Source organism: Chionomys nivalis (genome assembly GCF_950005125.1).
Source record: "Chionomys nivalis chromosome 23 unlocalized genomic scaffold, mChiNiv1.1 SUPER_23_unloc_1, whole genome shotgun sequence".
NCBI classification, from domain to species: domain Eukaryota; kingdom Metazoa; phylum Chordata; class Mammalia; order Rodentia; family Cricetidae; genus Chionomys; species Chionomys nivalis.
Genome location: NW_026646869.1, coordinates 1476160 through 1491964, shown reverse-complemented (window position 1 = coordinate 1491964; position 15805 = coordinate 1476160). Strand labels below are relative to the sequence as shown.

The following is a 15805-nucleotide window of genomic DNA, read 5'->3' as shown; positions in this document are numbered from 1 at the left end:
AAGAGGAGGAGGAGTGGTTCTGAGGTACGTACCAGCCTGCAGGCCACCTGCAGCACACATTTCTCTGATAGCACATGCTTTGGGTTGTCATCCAGGGCTGACTGAAGGCTCCTCCCCAGGCTGGGGAACACCAGGAACCTAGAAGACAGAACCATGGGAGCTACAAGCCCTACAAGGTATCCCACAGGAATTGGACAGGATGAGTTAGGACACCCATCTCTGCCAGTGCTAGTCCATAGCTGTGTGTTTCTGCCTTTGAGCTTCCTGTCCCTTTTCCCCGTAAGTTCTCACAATGCCCTGGAGCAGCTATGGGGATTGAGGTTCTTCACCCCTTAGTCCTTGACCAGACTGTAAAGAATCCCATTTGCTTCCACCAGCTCCCACATCCCAGCTCTCAGCAAGCAGGGGCCTCGTAGGTATGCCGCCCTTCCTTACTCTTGGGTCTCTAAGCCTTCACTCTCTTTGCTGCCTGTTCCACTTTGCTTTTTTCCCTTCCGCTCTGCTGCCCAATAAAAGAAAGGAACAATTACAGGCGGTGAGACTTTGCTGGAAGAGATGCTGAGGTCACCTGCTGCTCTGTAAGTTAAGCTGAATAAAATTCATCACTTGGAAAGCTAGACCTACCCTGGTCATATGAGCCACAGCCCCATTCTGAAGAAGGGCACAGATGTCCCCCTGAGAAAGCCTACTTATACAGCAGAGGGGCCACTGGCTGGGGTAAGGAGTGGTGGCAGCAAGTGAGGTGACTCACCTGTACTTGTCCTGGTAAATGCCAAAGCCAACGCAGGTGGGGATGGCCAGGAGCGGAACCAAGCATCGCTTCTTCCACTTGTTCACTGCGTGAGGTAGAGACTCGGGTCGGACTCACGGCCAGGTGCCAGGTTCACAGGAACAAGCCCTGCTTAGCCAGAAGCAGAGAGCCCAGACCAGACTCTGGGCTCTTCATTTGTCCTCAATGGTATGACGTCCTTGCAGGCGACAGTGACAAGAGGTGGGACAGGGTGGGCACATCTGTGAACCACCTCTGCCACAACTGCTGGGCAGACACGCACAGAGCCAGCACGAGGGGAAGAGGTTAAGAGCAACAGGTATGAGTGTTGACGGGCTCAGTTGGCAGAGTGCCTCCCTAGCATGGATAATGTCCTGGGTCCCATCCTCAGTGCTGCATAAAATGGAACATGCTGGAGCCCACGGAATCCCACTAATCAGGAGGTGGATGCAGGACGGTCAGGAGTTCAAGGTTAGCCTTGACTGCATTCCAAGTTCCAGAAACCCAGGGCTACATGAGACCCAGTTTCAAAATAATGAAAGAAAGAAAAGGGTGATCTCTGAGTTTACATGCAAAGCTGATAAGATTAGCAGAAATCTAACCAACCACAGCATCACTGGCCACTGGGCTAGTGCAGAGGGGTTGGGTGGGGGTGTATTGAGATCTGGCCAGGTGCGGGCTGGCAGGGGTCCAAGGCAGCTGGTAGGTCAGCTCTGACCTATGGGGTAAGTACTTCCCAGCAGGCCAGTGTCGGCAGCAGCAGCACAGGCATGAGCACAGCTGGAGGGGGCAGAGCAGGCAGTGTCCTCTGAGTACATGATAGAGTCAGTCAACCCATGCAGCATGGCTACAGAACAGAAAAAGTCTAGGACACCAGGCACCATGTGTATGTTTGTTTTGAAAGTAACCAATTTTTAGTTAAAAATTTCCCCAAGATTTGTGATGTGACTGTCATACAGTGTGCTGACAATCACCATTTGTCTCTGCAGAGCTGTCTTCTGAGGCCAGAGGGCTGAGGGTGATGGGAGTCAGGTTGTGGGTGCAGGTAGATGCATACCCAATTTCATTAAATATCTTGAGGACCCTGTCACTTGCCCAGTCACCGTGGAGCACCTTGTGGGCCCTATCACCTGACTTAACTCTCCTGCACAGTCCCCAAGGAATACCTTGCATAGGCTTGGCTGCCCTCTGAAAGAAGTTCTGCTCATTGAAAAGGCGCCCATCCTTGGAGTCCTGGGGGTGAGAGGAGGGCAGAGGCTGTTATACCAAACTCCCTTAGACAAGGACCCCAAATTCTCAGCCAGACTCCAGGGTGACACCCACAGACTGAGAGTCTTCCTGTCCCTACATCAGGACAGTACTGAAGGATCCTGACTGAGCAGGCTGTGCTTCTCAGTACCCACCCCCTTGATTATTTCATTGTAAGACCCACAAGTTTGCCCTAGACATGTGGCCCTTAGCTAAAAACTTCATTTCCCAGACTCCTTTGCAATGAGGCACAGCTTCATGACCAAGTTTTGGCCAATGAGGACATGACCACCACTACCAGGGAATCCAGACCAACCTGGTCTCTGGCCTATGTATTGAGAACCAGACTCAAAGGAAAAAAAAAAGAAAGAAAAGAAAAATAAGAAAAAAAAAAAGGTGTGTCGGGGGCTGAAGAGATGGCTCAGTGGTTAAGAGGACTGGCTGCTCTTCCAGAGAGTCCAGGTTTGGTCGCCAGAACCTACATCAGGCAGCTCACAACCACTTGTAACTCCAGCTCTAGGGGACCTGGCACCTCTTCTGGCCTTTGTGGGCACCAAACAAGCAAATGGTACAAAGATATACATGCAGGCAAAATACTCATTCACATAAAATATGTATTTTAAAGATTGAACACACACACACACACACCAGTCAAGCCAAATCTTTTAACTATATATGCTATTCTACCTTGGTTTTGAAGACCATAGCATTAAACATAGCCAGGTTTCTGCCCAACAGTCTCCTCTCTTTCTGTTCCCCTGGTCTCCCTTCCCTTCCTCCCCATCCTCTACAGCCCCGAATTCTTCTAGGACATGGCCTCATGTATCCAATGCTGGCCTCAAACTCTTGATGTAGCTGAAGACTGAATCCTCCTGCCTCTGCATTCTGAATGCTGGAGTGACGGCATGAACCACAGCTGGCTTGTGCAGTGTGCTGACAGACCCAGGGTCTGTGCACTGGCAGGCACTATACTAACTGAGGTGCACCCCCAATCCGACTCCGGGTCTGTGCACTGGCAGGCACTATACTAACTGACTGAGGTGCACCCCCAATCCGACTCCGGGTCTGTGCACTGGCAGGTACTATACTGAGGTGCACCCCCAATCCGACTCCTCTCTTCCTTTTTTCCTGCCCATTTCCCTCCCCATCTCTCCATTCCTTTCTTCTGTCTGTTAATTTGGAATACAGTGGCAACCTCAAAGACTGCTGACGGGATCCAGAGGCAGTGCACGGGTTGGGTTCATCAGAGACAGCTGGGGTACGTCACACAGAACTTGAAGCAGATGGCACTAGGCCTCAGGGGTCTGCACAGATACTGTCCACCACCACATCCTCTTGCTCATGCTCTCTCAGACTCTCTGCTTCCTGGCTGCCACAACAAGAACTGCTCTGGGCCACATCTTTCCCATATGATTGACAAGTGAGATGCTCTGCTTGGCAATACCCTCATATGATATACTCATATTTTTCAAATCATGAACCAAATAAATCCCTCCTCCCTTGATGTGTTTTATACCGAAATACTGTCACACAAAGCTGACACATTCTATGTAGGAGGCAGGCCACAGTGGGCAGGCAGGCTCAGGAAGTCAGCAGTACTGATGCAGAAACTTGGAGCTGAGAGGGGAAAGCGTCACATGACCAGGAAGCACCATGTCTCATCTCTGCTCCCCAAAGTGAAGGACTGTGCTCGGTCAGAGTTCCATGGCTCTTCATAGACTAGGAGCACCCTGTTTCCAGGGTTGGCTCCCCAGGCTGCGAGGGGACTCAGAAGTCAAGGGTTAATTTGAAAGCCCTGCACCCTCCCTTCTGAGCTTCCCCTGGACCACTCACCAGTTTGAGTGAGAATCTATACTTCTCAGTCCTTGATTCACAGGGGAGGGCAGAAGTGGGCTCAGCTGTGGAATGGCAGAGAGAGAAACTTCAGAACTTAAGGGGAGAGTCAGGGCCACCGACCCCCAACCTGTCAGAACCAGGAGCCAGTTCTCTGGTTCCCATGGCAAAGTGCACACTTGGGGTTCAACACCTATTTCTTTATGTGTATCTGCCTCCCTCCCTCCCTCCCCTCTCCAAAGTTCCAGAGATTAGGTGAGTGTGATAGTTAGATTTGTCAACATGATACAATCTAGAAGCAGCCGGGGAGAAAGTCTCAATGAGGGATTGTCTGCACTGGGTTAGCCTGTGGGGATTGTCTGCACTGATGTGGGAAAACTCAACCCACTGTGGGTGGCACATTCTTTAGGAAGGGGCCCTGAGCTGTAAGAGTGGAGATGCCAGGCTGAGCACAAGCAAGCACGCAAACAAACATGCATTCAATTTTGTCCTTTGTTCTTTATGGTTATGACAAGCCCCCCTCAAGTTCCTGCCTTATTTCCCTGTTATCATGAACTGGAACTGTGAACCCAATCCACCACCTTCTCCCAGCAGAATGGAAGCAGAATAGCCAGCCCTTCACCACACCCCGCCCTGATGCCACCTTGACCATCAACTTGATGGGACTGAGGAGTAGCAAGGCTAGGGATGTCTTTCGGGAGACTACCATGGCTTCCAGAGATGATGAGGTCCTGGGGCTCTGACCTCAAGGATGGGTTAGTTCTTTGAAGGACTCAAATATAACAGTATCACTGGGAGGTGTGGTCAAGCTAGAGGAAGGAGGCAACTGGGGTATGTCCCTGATGGCCACCCCTTGCCTTGGTCATCTCCTGTAACCCTTTCCTCTGGTTCCTGGGTACCTGGTCTGAGCTGCTCTGCTCTCCCTGTCCTGACGGATTAACACTGGTGGACCTGCGCCCTAGCTGATCTTTCCTCCTTCAAGTTTCTGTCCTTGGGTATTATACCTCCTGTGTCCTTGTGGTGCTTCCCCTGTGCACTGGGACAGCATGTACCTTCATAGAGAATGCCTTGGTCATCCCGGGTCTGGAGGGCCCCCAGTGTCCAGTGCTGCCCTTTCTTGTCTGTCAGTTTTGTCCCTGTGGGCAAAGCCTGGAGGTTGGTGGTCATCCGGCTCCGCTTCAGTGTCTGAGGACTTTGCCTGGAGGATTGGGGGCTGCCTCTGGGGGTCAGGGGTCTGCTCCAGGTACCTGCAGGGAGACGACCAGATAAAGAGAAAGCAGCAGAGAGAAGCAGGGCTGAGATCCTCCTCCTACTCATTTGGGGATTCTCGCTGCGTTGTGGGAAAGCTGCTTGTTTGTTCCCAGCCACTTAGACCCGAAATAACCACACAGAAACCGTATTAATTAAACCACTGCTTGGTAAATCACTATAGCATATTCCTAGCAAGCTTTTACATATTAAATTAACCCACTTCTACTATTTTATATTTTACCATGAGGTTTATGGTCTACCGGCAAGGTGCCAGCTGGCAGCTACATGGCCTCTAACTCTGCCTTCTTTCTCCCAGCATTCGGTTTAGTTTTCCCTGCCTACCTCTATTCTGCCCTGCCACGCCCAAGACAGATTCTCTATTAACCAATAAAAGCAACACATAGACAGAAGGACTTCCCACACCATCCCTTGGCTCCCACAGGGCAGAATCTTTGTTCTACAGTATCAGAGACCCTCATGGGTCAGGTCTGGACCCTTCCCAGTATGGTAGGGATTATGACCTAGATATAACCAGTCAGAACTGAATCAGAGATGAAGCAGTCAACGTGGATATTGGGGCCAGAGAAGAGATAGGTGACCCGAAGAAGTCAAGGGAGGCTTTCTCGGGGAGGGGACATTAGAGCAGGGTCTTACGGGTTAATAGAAGTCTGCCCGATAGAAAGGGCATTACAGACATTCACTCCAAAATACCCTGGAATGGGTCCTGGCTATGTGTTGAGCTATGCAGAGGGCCCAGGAAGCCCGGACATCAGGCCTCTCTTCCCAGCTCTGGCTGGGAAGACACACGAGTCCTGTATGGTCCTTTCCACAAAGAACATGCAGGGACACGGAACCAGAGGTGACAAGTGGACAAACGAGGGCAGGTCCAGCCAGAGGGAGCAGAGGCCTCAATGTACACTCACAAGCTCAGAAGGAGTCTCTAAATGGGGAGAACTGGGGAGCACGTCAGGCCAGAGGTGGTGAAGGCAAGGTGGTCTGGGGGAACATAGGAGCAGAACTTAAGAGATGGAGGGCCCCTCAAGTGGCTCAGCTGATACTGGGATATGGAGTCAGAAACACAGTATGTGTTTTAAGTGGCAGGCTAGATATGGCTAGAGAAAGAAATCATAAATTGGGAGCTAGAGACGAAGAAATTACTCAGAAACTGACTGTGATGGCATATTCCCATAATCCCAGTTCTTAGGAGGCTGAGCCAGGAGGATGGCTGTGAGTTGTAGGCCAGTCTAGGCTACACAAACAAAAGAAATCGTCTAGAAAACATACAGAATGATAAAGGAGCACAGATAAGCGAGGTGCTGGGTTTGTGGAGTGGTCAGAGTCGAGGCAGGGGCATGGAATGTGGGCAATGGATCCACTTGTGGGTGTGAAAGGTACCTGTGGGGACAGACAGGAAGGGGGCACTGGGAAGAAGTGCCAGGCAATGAATTGAAACAGCAGCAGTTTTTCCTCAAACATTGCTTTAATTTCTTGATTTTATGTTAGTTTTGATCGTGTCTGTGTGTTTGTGTGGGGGCTGGGTAATTTCACTCGAGTGCAGTGCCTTGGAGGTAGAGGAGCACACTGGAGCCCCTGGAGTCAGACCTACAGGTGCTTGTGAGCTGCCAGGACTCTCAGCCGCTGAGCCTCCTCTCCAGCCCCTTGGACCAGGCACACTCAAACGACCCATCTTTGGCCCTTCCAGATACGGGCCAGTCCCAGTTCTCTCTCACCTGTGGCTCTCTCAGGAGAACTAAAGGATTCTTCAGACTCAGGACGGACAGAAGGTGGAAGAGAAGTGGCAGTGGGCGACCATTTCACTTTCTTGGGAGAGGTTTCAGAGCTGGAGTTCAGCCCTCTCTTTGAGCCTAAAGGTGAACCAAATGCAGATTAGAGTTCTGAAGGGCCTTCCAGGCACAGCCAGTCCTGAACGCTGCAGCCCTGGTGTCTCTACTGCCCCGACCCAGTCAGTGTTCCTTCTTCCCGCTTATCTCTTCTCCGCCAGCCCTAGCCTCTTTTATATCTTCCATGACTTGTCATTTTGCTGTCTTCTAAGCAACTTCTTTTTTGAATTTTTTTTTTTTTTTTTTTTTTTTGAGACAAGGTTACTCTGTGTAACAGTTCTAGCTGTCCTGGAACTTTCTCACAGAGATCTGCCTGCCTTTGACTCCTGAGTGCCGGGATTAAAGGTGCACATCACCACTACCAGGACGTTTTTTGAAAATTTTAATTTACTGTATTATCAATGTGTATGTGTGCACACACATGCACAGACAGGTGTGTGTGTGAGCATGCATGTGCACACCCGGAAGTCAGATGGCAACTTTTGGGACTCAGTTCTCTCCTTGCACTGTGCTTCTAAGGGGTCGAAGCAGTTGGTCAGCTTGTGCAGCAAGCACTTTATTCTCCGAGCCAGCCTGCTGGTCCGGCATTTGTTTGTTGTTCGTTTAAGACAAGATCCTGCAGCTGGGCGGTGGTGGCGCAGGCCTTTAATCCACTTTAACCCCAGCACTTGAAAGGCAGAGCAGGAGGATCTCTGAGTGTCTGCACTTGTGCAGATCTTTTGACTCAAAACATCTGGCTTTGATCTGCCTTTTCTGGGTAATATTTTCTTTTTTTTTCTGAAGTATGTAAATCTTATCTGAGAGTGTCCTAGGGTTCAAAGCCTATGCAAAACTTGGTTGCGGAGGACTTGGCAAACCAAGAAATCTCTTAATTGAGAATCTGCACTGGCTTCATCTCTTTGGGGAGCTTTGTGAAGCTACAGTGAGTCAATCTGCCAGGGGCTGACACCCCCCCCCCCCCGCACAGTTAAAAAGCCATCCTAAGAGTGCGTCTGTGTCTTCTTTCCATAGACCCGTGTGGACCACACCTGACACAACAGCCAGCCTGGTCTAGAGTTCCAGACAGTCAAGGCTACACAAGAGAAAAACAAAACAAAACAAAGCAATAAAAAGCAAAAAAGAAAAGACAAGGTCTTTCTATATGGCCTAGATTGGTCTTAAAATCAGGAAGATCCCAGTTCTCCTTCCTCAGCCTCCCCGATGCTGGGATTACAGGTATAATGCCACTGTGTTTGACTTTGGAGCAAATTTAAAGCATACACTAAGTTTCTTTCTTTTCTTTCTCTCTCTCTCTTTCTTCCTTCCTTTCTATTTTTTTAAAAAAGATTTTTATGGGCTGGAGAGATGGCTCAGAGGTTAAGAGCACTGCCTCCTCTTCCAGAGGTCCTGAGTTCAATTCCCAGCAACCACATGATGGCTCACAACCATCTGTAATGAGGTCTGGTGCCCTCCTCTGGCCTGCAGGCATACAAGCAGACAGAATACTGTATACATAATAAATAAATAAATATTTTTTAAAAAAACAAAAAAAAAAACAAAAAAAAAAGATTTTTATGTATTATGTATACAGGGTTCTTCCTACAAGTATCCTGCAGTCCAGAAGAGGGCACCATATCTCCTTACAGATGGTTGTGAGCTACCACGTGGTTGCTGGGAATTGAACTCAGGACCTCTGGAAGAGCAGCCAGTGCTCTTTACCTCTGAGCCATCTCTCCAGCCCCATACACTAAGTTTCAAGTGGCAATGATTATGTATGTGCGTATCTATTTATATGCTTTTATGGGTATGTATTTAAAGCACTTTTATTCCTTTCTGCAAACATATTAAACATGCTTTGCCGATATTTGTGTGGACCCCAATATCATGACAGCTGACAACCACCACCTCGATGCCTAGAAAGACCGTAGAAGCCCAGCACGATGGCTCAGTGGGTACTTGCTACTGAGCCTAACAAGAAGAGTTCAACCCCCAGGCCGCACACGGGAGAGAGACTGTGGACTCCTGTACGCTGCCCTCTAAACTCCACACGTGTGCCCTTAAACAAGAAATAGACACTAAACACTCAGTGTGCTAATATGCATCCAACGCAGCCCAACTACTGCCCTGCACTATGGCTGTGCAACAGTCAGCTGAGGTACTAGGACTATGGAGACATGGGAGCGCTGCGTTTGCTAAGTCTGACTTGTGCTCCTGCTGGCTTCAGCTCCACATCTTTCCTCTAAGAACAGCTGTCCAGTGAACTGTTTGCTAAAGAAACAGAGCTCCCATGGCCTCCTCTGCTCCTGCAAACATGCTTAACTGCGACAGAAATGTCCCTCTTGTGGTCCTGATGCCCAGAGACCACCTCTGACAGGTACGCAGACAGGAATTCCAACAGGATGGCACCAACTAGAAGCTGTAAGAAGCTGCAGGATGGGGCTGGACTCTGCTGGCTCCTACCTTGGAAGGATGACCCAGGAGGCGAAAGGCCAGTCTGAGCTTCTGCATGCTCCTCTACAGGCAGGGAATTGCCACAGAATGGGCAGAACTTGAATGATCCTTTGACACCTTTGCCACAGACTGGACAGAAGGAGATCATGCTGCAACACACAAGGGATCAGAATGAACCATCCAGAGTGTGAACCATGGGGAAAGCCAAGGTCAGCCTCAGGTGTGGGTCTCTATGCACCACCCACCTTGTGTGTTAGACAATACCTCTCCCTGTCTGTAGCTTGTCAAGAAGACAGTGTGTCTGGCCAATTCAACTTATGAAGCCCCGTCTCTGAATCCCCAGTGCTAGGATTATAGGTGTATGCTTATCACACCCAGATTTTTTTGTGAGTCCTGAGAGTTGAACTCAGGTCTTTTATATTTGTTTGATGTCTTTGCTTTAATTATCAACTTGACATAGCCTGAAAGCATTTGAGAGGAAAGCTTCATGTGAGGGACTACCTGGATCAGGTTTTCATGTGGGTGGACACAGGAGGGACCAGCCTACTGCAGCACCACTGCCTGTGCAGACTGTCCTGGACTGGAAAAGAACAGAGAGATGACCATGAGCGCCAAGTGGTGGCCCTCCAGTGTCTGAACCAGGTACATACTGACACCCTCAGCGATGGACAACGCCTTGGACGTGTAAGCCAAACAAGTCCTTTCTTTCTTCCCCTAAGTTCCATCTGGTCAGAGTGTTTCAGCAGCAGAAACCAGCAGAAACCAGCTCTCCCAGCTGAGCTGCTCCCACTGCCCCTTTACTGCTATTCCTGCACTTTCATCTTTCCACGGGGAAATCTCAGAGCCTTTGGGCCTGTTTCGTCTGACTGATGGCTGAGAGAATTCCAGAACTTGCCTTTGAAAGTCACAAGCCAACCTGACAAGTGGTTACAGATCCTCAGCACAGAGGAGAAATGCAGATGGAGTTCTCCTCAGGACCCTTGCTCAGCTCTCTGCCACCAGCCGCCCCCAATAACCACACAGAGACTTATTATACCTGGTCAATAGCTTAGTCTTGTTGACAACGCCTAAATTCCCTAAAAGATTGTTAAAGTGGGGCCCCTTCAATGGTTCTGGGGCAGGAACAGCGAGCCTGCTTCCCTGAGTTCTGCTCCACTCCATGCAGCAGTTTGGACCCAGAGAGAGTGTGGCTGGGGCCAGAGGCAGCTGGAGGAGAGCTTTGCTAGGCATGTTGCCCTGGCCCAGTCAGTGCCCAGCCCAGGGGACACCACGGACACACTCAATACTGCTTTTGTTAATTTTACCACCCAGTTAGTGCATGCTAGATGGTTGCAGCGCTGGTCTGGCTAGTTGGTGCTGTCAGTCCTGGGGATACTTGGTTTAGGGCTATGTATTTGGGTATCCATGGATGGGCAATACTTTGGGGGCAGAATACCACCTAAGACAGGGAATATTAGAGGGCTATTCCCCATGACAGGCAAGGTATTCCACCCAAAGTAACGAGACAGACATCATTTATTTTATAAAATAAAATGGGGGGGGGGTTGTGATCCAGCTGCCCTCACTCCCCCTGACTGACAGCAGAACTTCCTTGTTGTCTGAAATTGACAAGGGTATTTGTGTTCTTTCTGGCCAATGGTCTCCACAGAAGCAGTAGAGGTACAAAAGGCTTTAGCTTGGGGCAAAAAAAAAGGTTGCTATTCTTCCACCTGAAAAGAAGCCTCTGTGTCTCAATCCCACCGCCCCTCCCCCACCCCAGTCTCAGCTATCCAGGCCCTGCAGGTGCGGTAAGAGTGAGTCTCTCCATGTGATTACTTGGGAGCTGAGTAAAAAAGCCAACTACACAATTGTTTTGTCAAAAGGACAAATACTGGGGAGGCTTTTTTATTTTTATTTCTTGTTAGTGTCTCTTTCTCCTTCTCCCTTCTGGTGGTGACAAATTTGAAGCTTAGGTGGTGACTCTGGAGCCACCAGACCAAAACTGGATATGGACAGTCGTCCGAAGTTGGTACCAGTGAAAGAGAATGTGTAACTGTGTCGAGCCACAGACTTAGGGGCTACTTGTTACTGTGGCATTTCACAGCCTAGACTGAGTAAGAACAGACAGTCCACTTGACTTATGTAAAAAGTGGAGAGGTTTAGAAATCTCTGGTGTTTTTTATTGTTTTGTTTGTTTTTTCGAGACAGGGTTTCTCTGTGTAGCCTTGGGTGTCCTGGAACTTACTCTGTACACCAGGCTGGCCTCAAACACAGAGATCACCTGCCTCTGCCTCCCAAATGCTGGTATTAAAGGCGTGTGCCACCACTGTAAACTCCCTGTTTGTTTTCTGTCTATAAACTGTATGTGTGCCTGTGTTTTGTTTGAGACATGGTGTCTCAATTACTTTCTCTGTTTCTGTGATAAAATATCCTACCAAAAGCAACTGAAGGCTCAGAGTTCAAGAGCACAATCCGTCATGGCAGAAGTCATGGCAGCAGGAGCAGGCAGTTGCTCACACCTGGTCACACTGCACACAGTCAGGAAGCAGAGAGCAATGCATGCTGGTGCCCAGATCACTTTCTCCTTTTTATACAGTCCAGGACCCAGAAAATGTTACCACCCACATTCTGGATACAACGAACACAATCTAGATAATCCTTCCCACACATTTGTCTCCAAGATGATCCTTCCAGTCAAGCTGATAATATTAACCATTGCCCAGGGTCTTGCTGTATAGGCCAGGCTTACCTCACGGTAACAGGTATCACCACCACACCTACTTCTGTTGGTGTTCTTTGCTAATTCCATGTTAAGTCTATTTTCCTCAGTGGTCACTGGGAAAAGGATGGCCTCTTTAAAGGAGCCAATGCCTGACTAGGTGAGCCTTGCCATACCCAAACTGACAGGGCAGGGAGGTCCACCAGCAGCCATAGGGAGGAGGCAGTATGGCTGGGCTCTTGGTGGGAAACAGGCGTCAGGGGCAACAGTACCTTTGTGGGCTCAGGGTCTAGTCCTTGGATTACGGAGTTGGAAACTCCATCGTGACCACAGCCTGGAAAAGAACAAAGAGGGAAGACATGAACCAAGGCTCATTTTATTAGGGAAAGGTACTGGCTAATATTTACTGGGCATCGGTCAGTCAGCAAGTGCTACTTGAGTGCCCATGAGATAGGGTCTCATGCAGCACTAGCCTTGTATTTCTGCTGTTACTTCCCGAGGGCCAGGGTCTCACATGCGCACCATGGCCAGCCCAACCCGGTTCTGACTTACAAAGTAAACATCAAGAAATGGACTGGGTTCCTAGCTTCAGCGCAGAATGTTCTTGGAGGGTCCCACGTGGAAGATGATGCTGGCACGAAACTGAGCCAGGGAACACCAGGCTTGTAACCATTGGCCTCCAGCTCTCCCACACTGCCACCAGCCTAGGCTGCCACCCCCTCTCACTATAGTGAGCACCAGGTTCCACATCTTGTTACTGTGATTTACAATCAAAACAGGGGTCATGGGGATCCACTGAAGTCAGTTTTGAGGATAGGCTTGATGTCTTAATAATTCGGAATTCATACTATTCTTCTATAGGACCCGAATCCAGTCTCTGTAGCTGGAATTTTCTTTGGGCTGCAAACTGGCTCCCAAATAAAGACACGAGACTTATTAATTATGAATGCTCTGCCTTAGCTTAGGCTTACCCCACTAGTTCTTTCAATTTAATCTGTTTCTATTCATTTGCCTCTGGGCTTTTTCCTGTCTTTCATTGTGTATGTCCTATTTTCCTGCTTCCTCTGTCTGTCTGTCTGGCTCCTGGCATTTTCCTGGTGTCTCTTTCTTTCTTCCCTCTGACCTAAATTCCTCCCCCTACTCACTTTCCCTGCCCAGAAGTCCTGCCTGTACCTCCTCCCTTGCTATTGGCTGTTCAGTTTTTTCATTAGACCAATCAGGTGTCTGAGGCAGACAAGATAAAACAGCAACACATCTTTACATAGTTAAACAAATATTCTGCGACAAGTCTCTCACCCAAGTTTGATGGCTCACAATCACCCTTAACTTCAGCTTCAGTTCCAGGGGAACTGACACCCTCTGCTGGCCTCTCCAGGAACTGCACATCCATGCCATATACACGCAGAGAATCTGGAACTAGCACAGCACTATCTCTGCTGATCAACACAGCAGAACCAGGCAGGCCACCACGGGCACCATGTGGACTGCAGGCAGAGAAAGCTTTTTGTTTTCCAGGTTCTGGACAGACGTGCAGGTAAGGCTCTACAGAGGCATATTACACAACCGACTACATTTTCTGTTTGGCAACCAACCAATGTTAGAATGTAAATTAGTTGTGCAGGGCTTAGAAATATTTATCCTTTAAAAAAATAATTTGATTTCATGTGCACTAGTGTCTTCCCTGCATGTATGTTTGTGTGAGGGTGACAGATCTTGGAGTTATGGACAGTTGTTAGCTGCCACGAGGCTGCTGGGAGTTAAACCCACGTCCTCTGCAAGAGCAGCTCTTAACAGCTGAGCCATCTCTCCAGCCCCAGGAATATTTATCTTTATGATTTAAATTTATGTATGTGTATGTCTGCACATGGGTATGTGGATGTGGATGTAAGTGCCCATTAAGGTCACAAGCACTGATCCCCTGGAACTGGGAAGCAACTTGGGTCCTCTGGAAGAGCAGTAAGCACTCAAAAATTGAGCCAACTCTCCAACCCTTAGGCAAGGTTAAACACACACACACACACACACACACACATTATTTTAGATAGGGCCTTAAGTAGCCCAGGCTGACTTTGAACTTTTGAGCCTCCTGTCTTCACCTCCCAAGTGCTAAACTTACCAGCACATACCACCACACCCAGCTTTATTACCGGGACAGGGTGTCACTCTGTAGTCCATGCAGGGCTGTCCTGGAACTCACTAGTCTCCAAAATCCTCGCGACGTGGCCTCCCAAATGCTAGGATTCTAGCTATTAGCCACGTTTAGCCATCACTACCATTGGAGTATAGAGCTACAGACTGTATGCGGCGCAGATCCTGACATACAGTAGTGCTAAATCAGTGCGGCCGGAAGGAACGAAGGGGACCCAGAGTGCTGAGGTCCCCTGTCGAAGGTTGCACAGCCAGTGATTTCGGCTATTACATTCAAGTCTGTCTTTATTCTGCATCCGTCCGCTTATTTAATTTATCTTACTTATTAACATCAGCTTGGCATCATTGACTATGCTTCTGTCCCTAGAACGCAGCATACCGGGGGACCAAAGGCTAGACAAAGTCTTCCACAAGTGCTGGACTAACAGTTCCTTAGGTAACAAAAACTGCACTTGGGCTCCACAATCCAAAAGAAACCAGCAGCCGGGCGGTGGTGGCGCACGCCTTTAATCCCAGCACTCGGGAAGCAGAGGCAGGCGGATCTCTGGGAGTTCGAGGCCAGCCTGGTCTACAAGAGCTAGTTCCGGGACAGGCATCAAAACTACAGAGAAACCCTGTCTCGAAAAACCAAAAAAACCAGCAATGACAGAACCGCGGAGGCTCCATCCCACGGGCAGCGTAGTATGAGTGGGGTTCTCCCCCACCCCCTGAACCCCGCCACGGTCGACTTCCACAGCCCACAGGCGGTGACGTCACAGGCTCCCCGCCCGAGCGGCCTCTCACCACGATACTTAGAGCCGTGGGCGCGGGGTTTCCCACGGCACGGACTCTCGCTCCGATACGGAGCGGGAACCTGTACTCACCTTTTCAGTTGCCCAGCGTAAACTTCCGGGAGAGGCGAAGGTGCTGCGCGCGCATCCTCCGCTGGTCCTGACGAGGGCGCGCAGGCGCTGCCAACTTCCTCTAACTCGGCCCCCAAGCCCCGTTGGGACTCCATTTCCCGAAGCCTGAGCAGCACGGAACCGAAAGAGGAATTATTCCATTTCCTCATCGGTCACCCTTCTTCGGCCTTTAGAGCTTTTCCCTCCTACTGCGCACATGCTAATGGGAAGCCAGTGACGACGAGATACGAGTAGCTACCAATCACTTCTATCCTCTTCCCTTGGCCCTTGCGTCAGCCTCGCCCCAAACTGTTTCTATGGCAACTCGCTGGCCTCTCTTCACGGACGTTTCAGGGAGGCAGCCAGTGAAAGGGCAGAGCACTGCCCAGCCCTGCCGTCCCTAGTCCCGATTCTCAGCCTCTGGAGTCCGGAAGGCGGAGAGGAGGAGTTTATACCGGCACCGGAAGTTGCTCTGAGGGGGACCCGCGCTTGAGGAGTTGGGTTTTGGGGAGCCCAGAAAGCCTGTGTTCGCTCGGCCGCGGAGACCCTGGCGCTCGCGGGCTTAGTCCTCAGCGGCGGGAGCGGGAGGCCCGAGGGGAAACCTGAACCCGGTGTCCGAGTGTCTGTACCAGCTGCGTGCCGGAACCGTGGGCGTCAGAGAGCTCGTCGAATCCCCTGAAACTGGAGGTACACTTAGGTGTGAGCT

At 49.9% G+C, this 15805-nt stretch overlaps 1 protein-coding gene across 3 annotated transcripts in view; it reads right to left on the bottom strand.

Annotated features, from left to right (window-relative positions):
- Nucleotides 1–15532, bottom strand: part of Vrk3 (VRK serine/threonine kinase 3) — a 29401-nt gene extending 13869 nt beyond the window's left edge. The window contains exons 1-10 of one of the 3 annotated variants that reach the window (XM_057761016.1): nucleotides 15082–15532; nucleotides 12343–12404; nucleotides 9874–9952; nucleotides 9382–9521; nucleotides 6832–6966; nucleotides 4903–5097; nucleotides 3851–3915; nucleotides 1936–2002; nucleotides 752–836; nucleotides 33–138 (exon numbers count right to left, since the gene is read on the bottom strand). In XM_057761016.1, the coding sequence (XP_057616999.1) occupies nucleotides 33–138; nucleotides 752–836; nucleotides 1936–2002; nucleotides 3851–3915; nucleotides 4903–5097; nucleotides 6832–6966; nucleotides 9382–9520 (792 nt within the window). In that variant the 5' untranslated portion in view covers nucleotide 9521; nucleotides 9874–9952; nucleotides 12343–12404; nucleotides 15082–15532. The remainder of the gene's footprint in view (nucleotides 1–32; nucleotides 139–751; nucleotides 837–1935; nucleotides 2003–3850; nucleotides 3916–4902; nucleotides 5098–6831; nucleotides 6967–9381; nucleotides 9522–9873; nucleotides 9953–12342; nucleotides 12405–15081) is intronic. The other 2 variants (XM_057761014.1, XM_057761015.1) reach the window with 2 other exon arrangements.
- Between the last annotated feature and the right edge of the window lie 273 nt (nucleotides 15533–15805).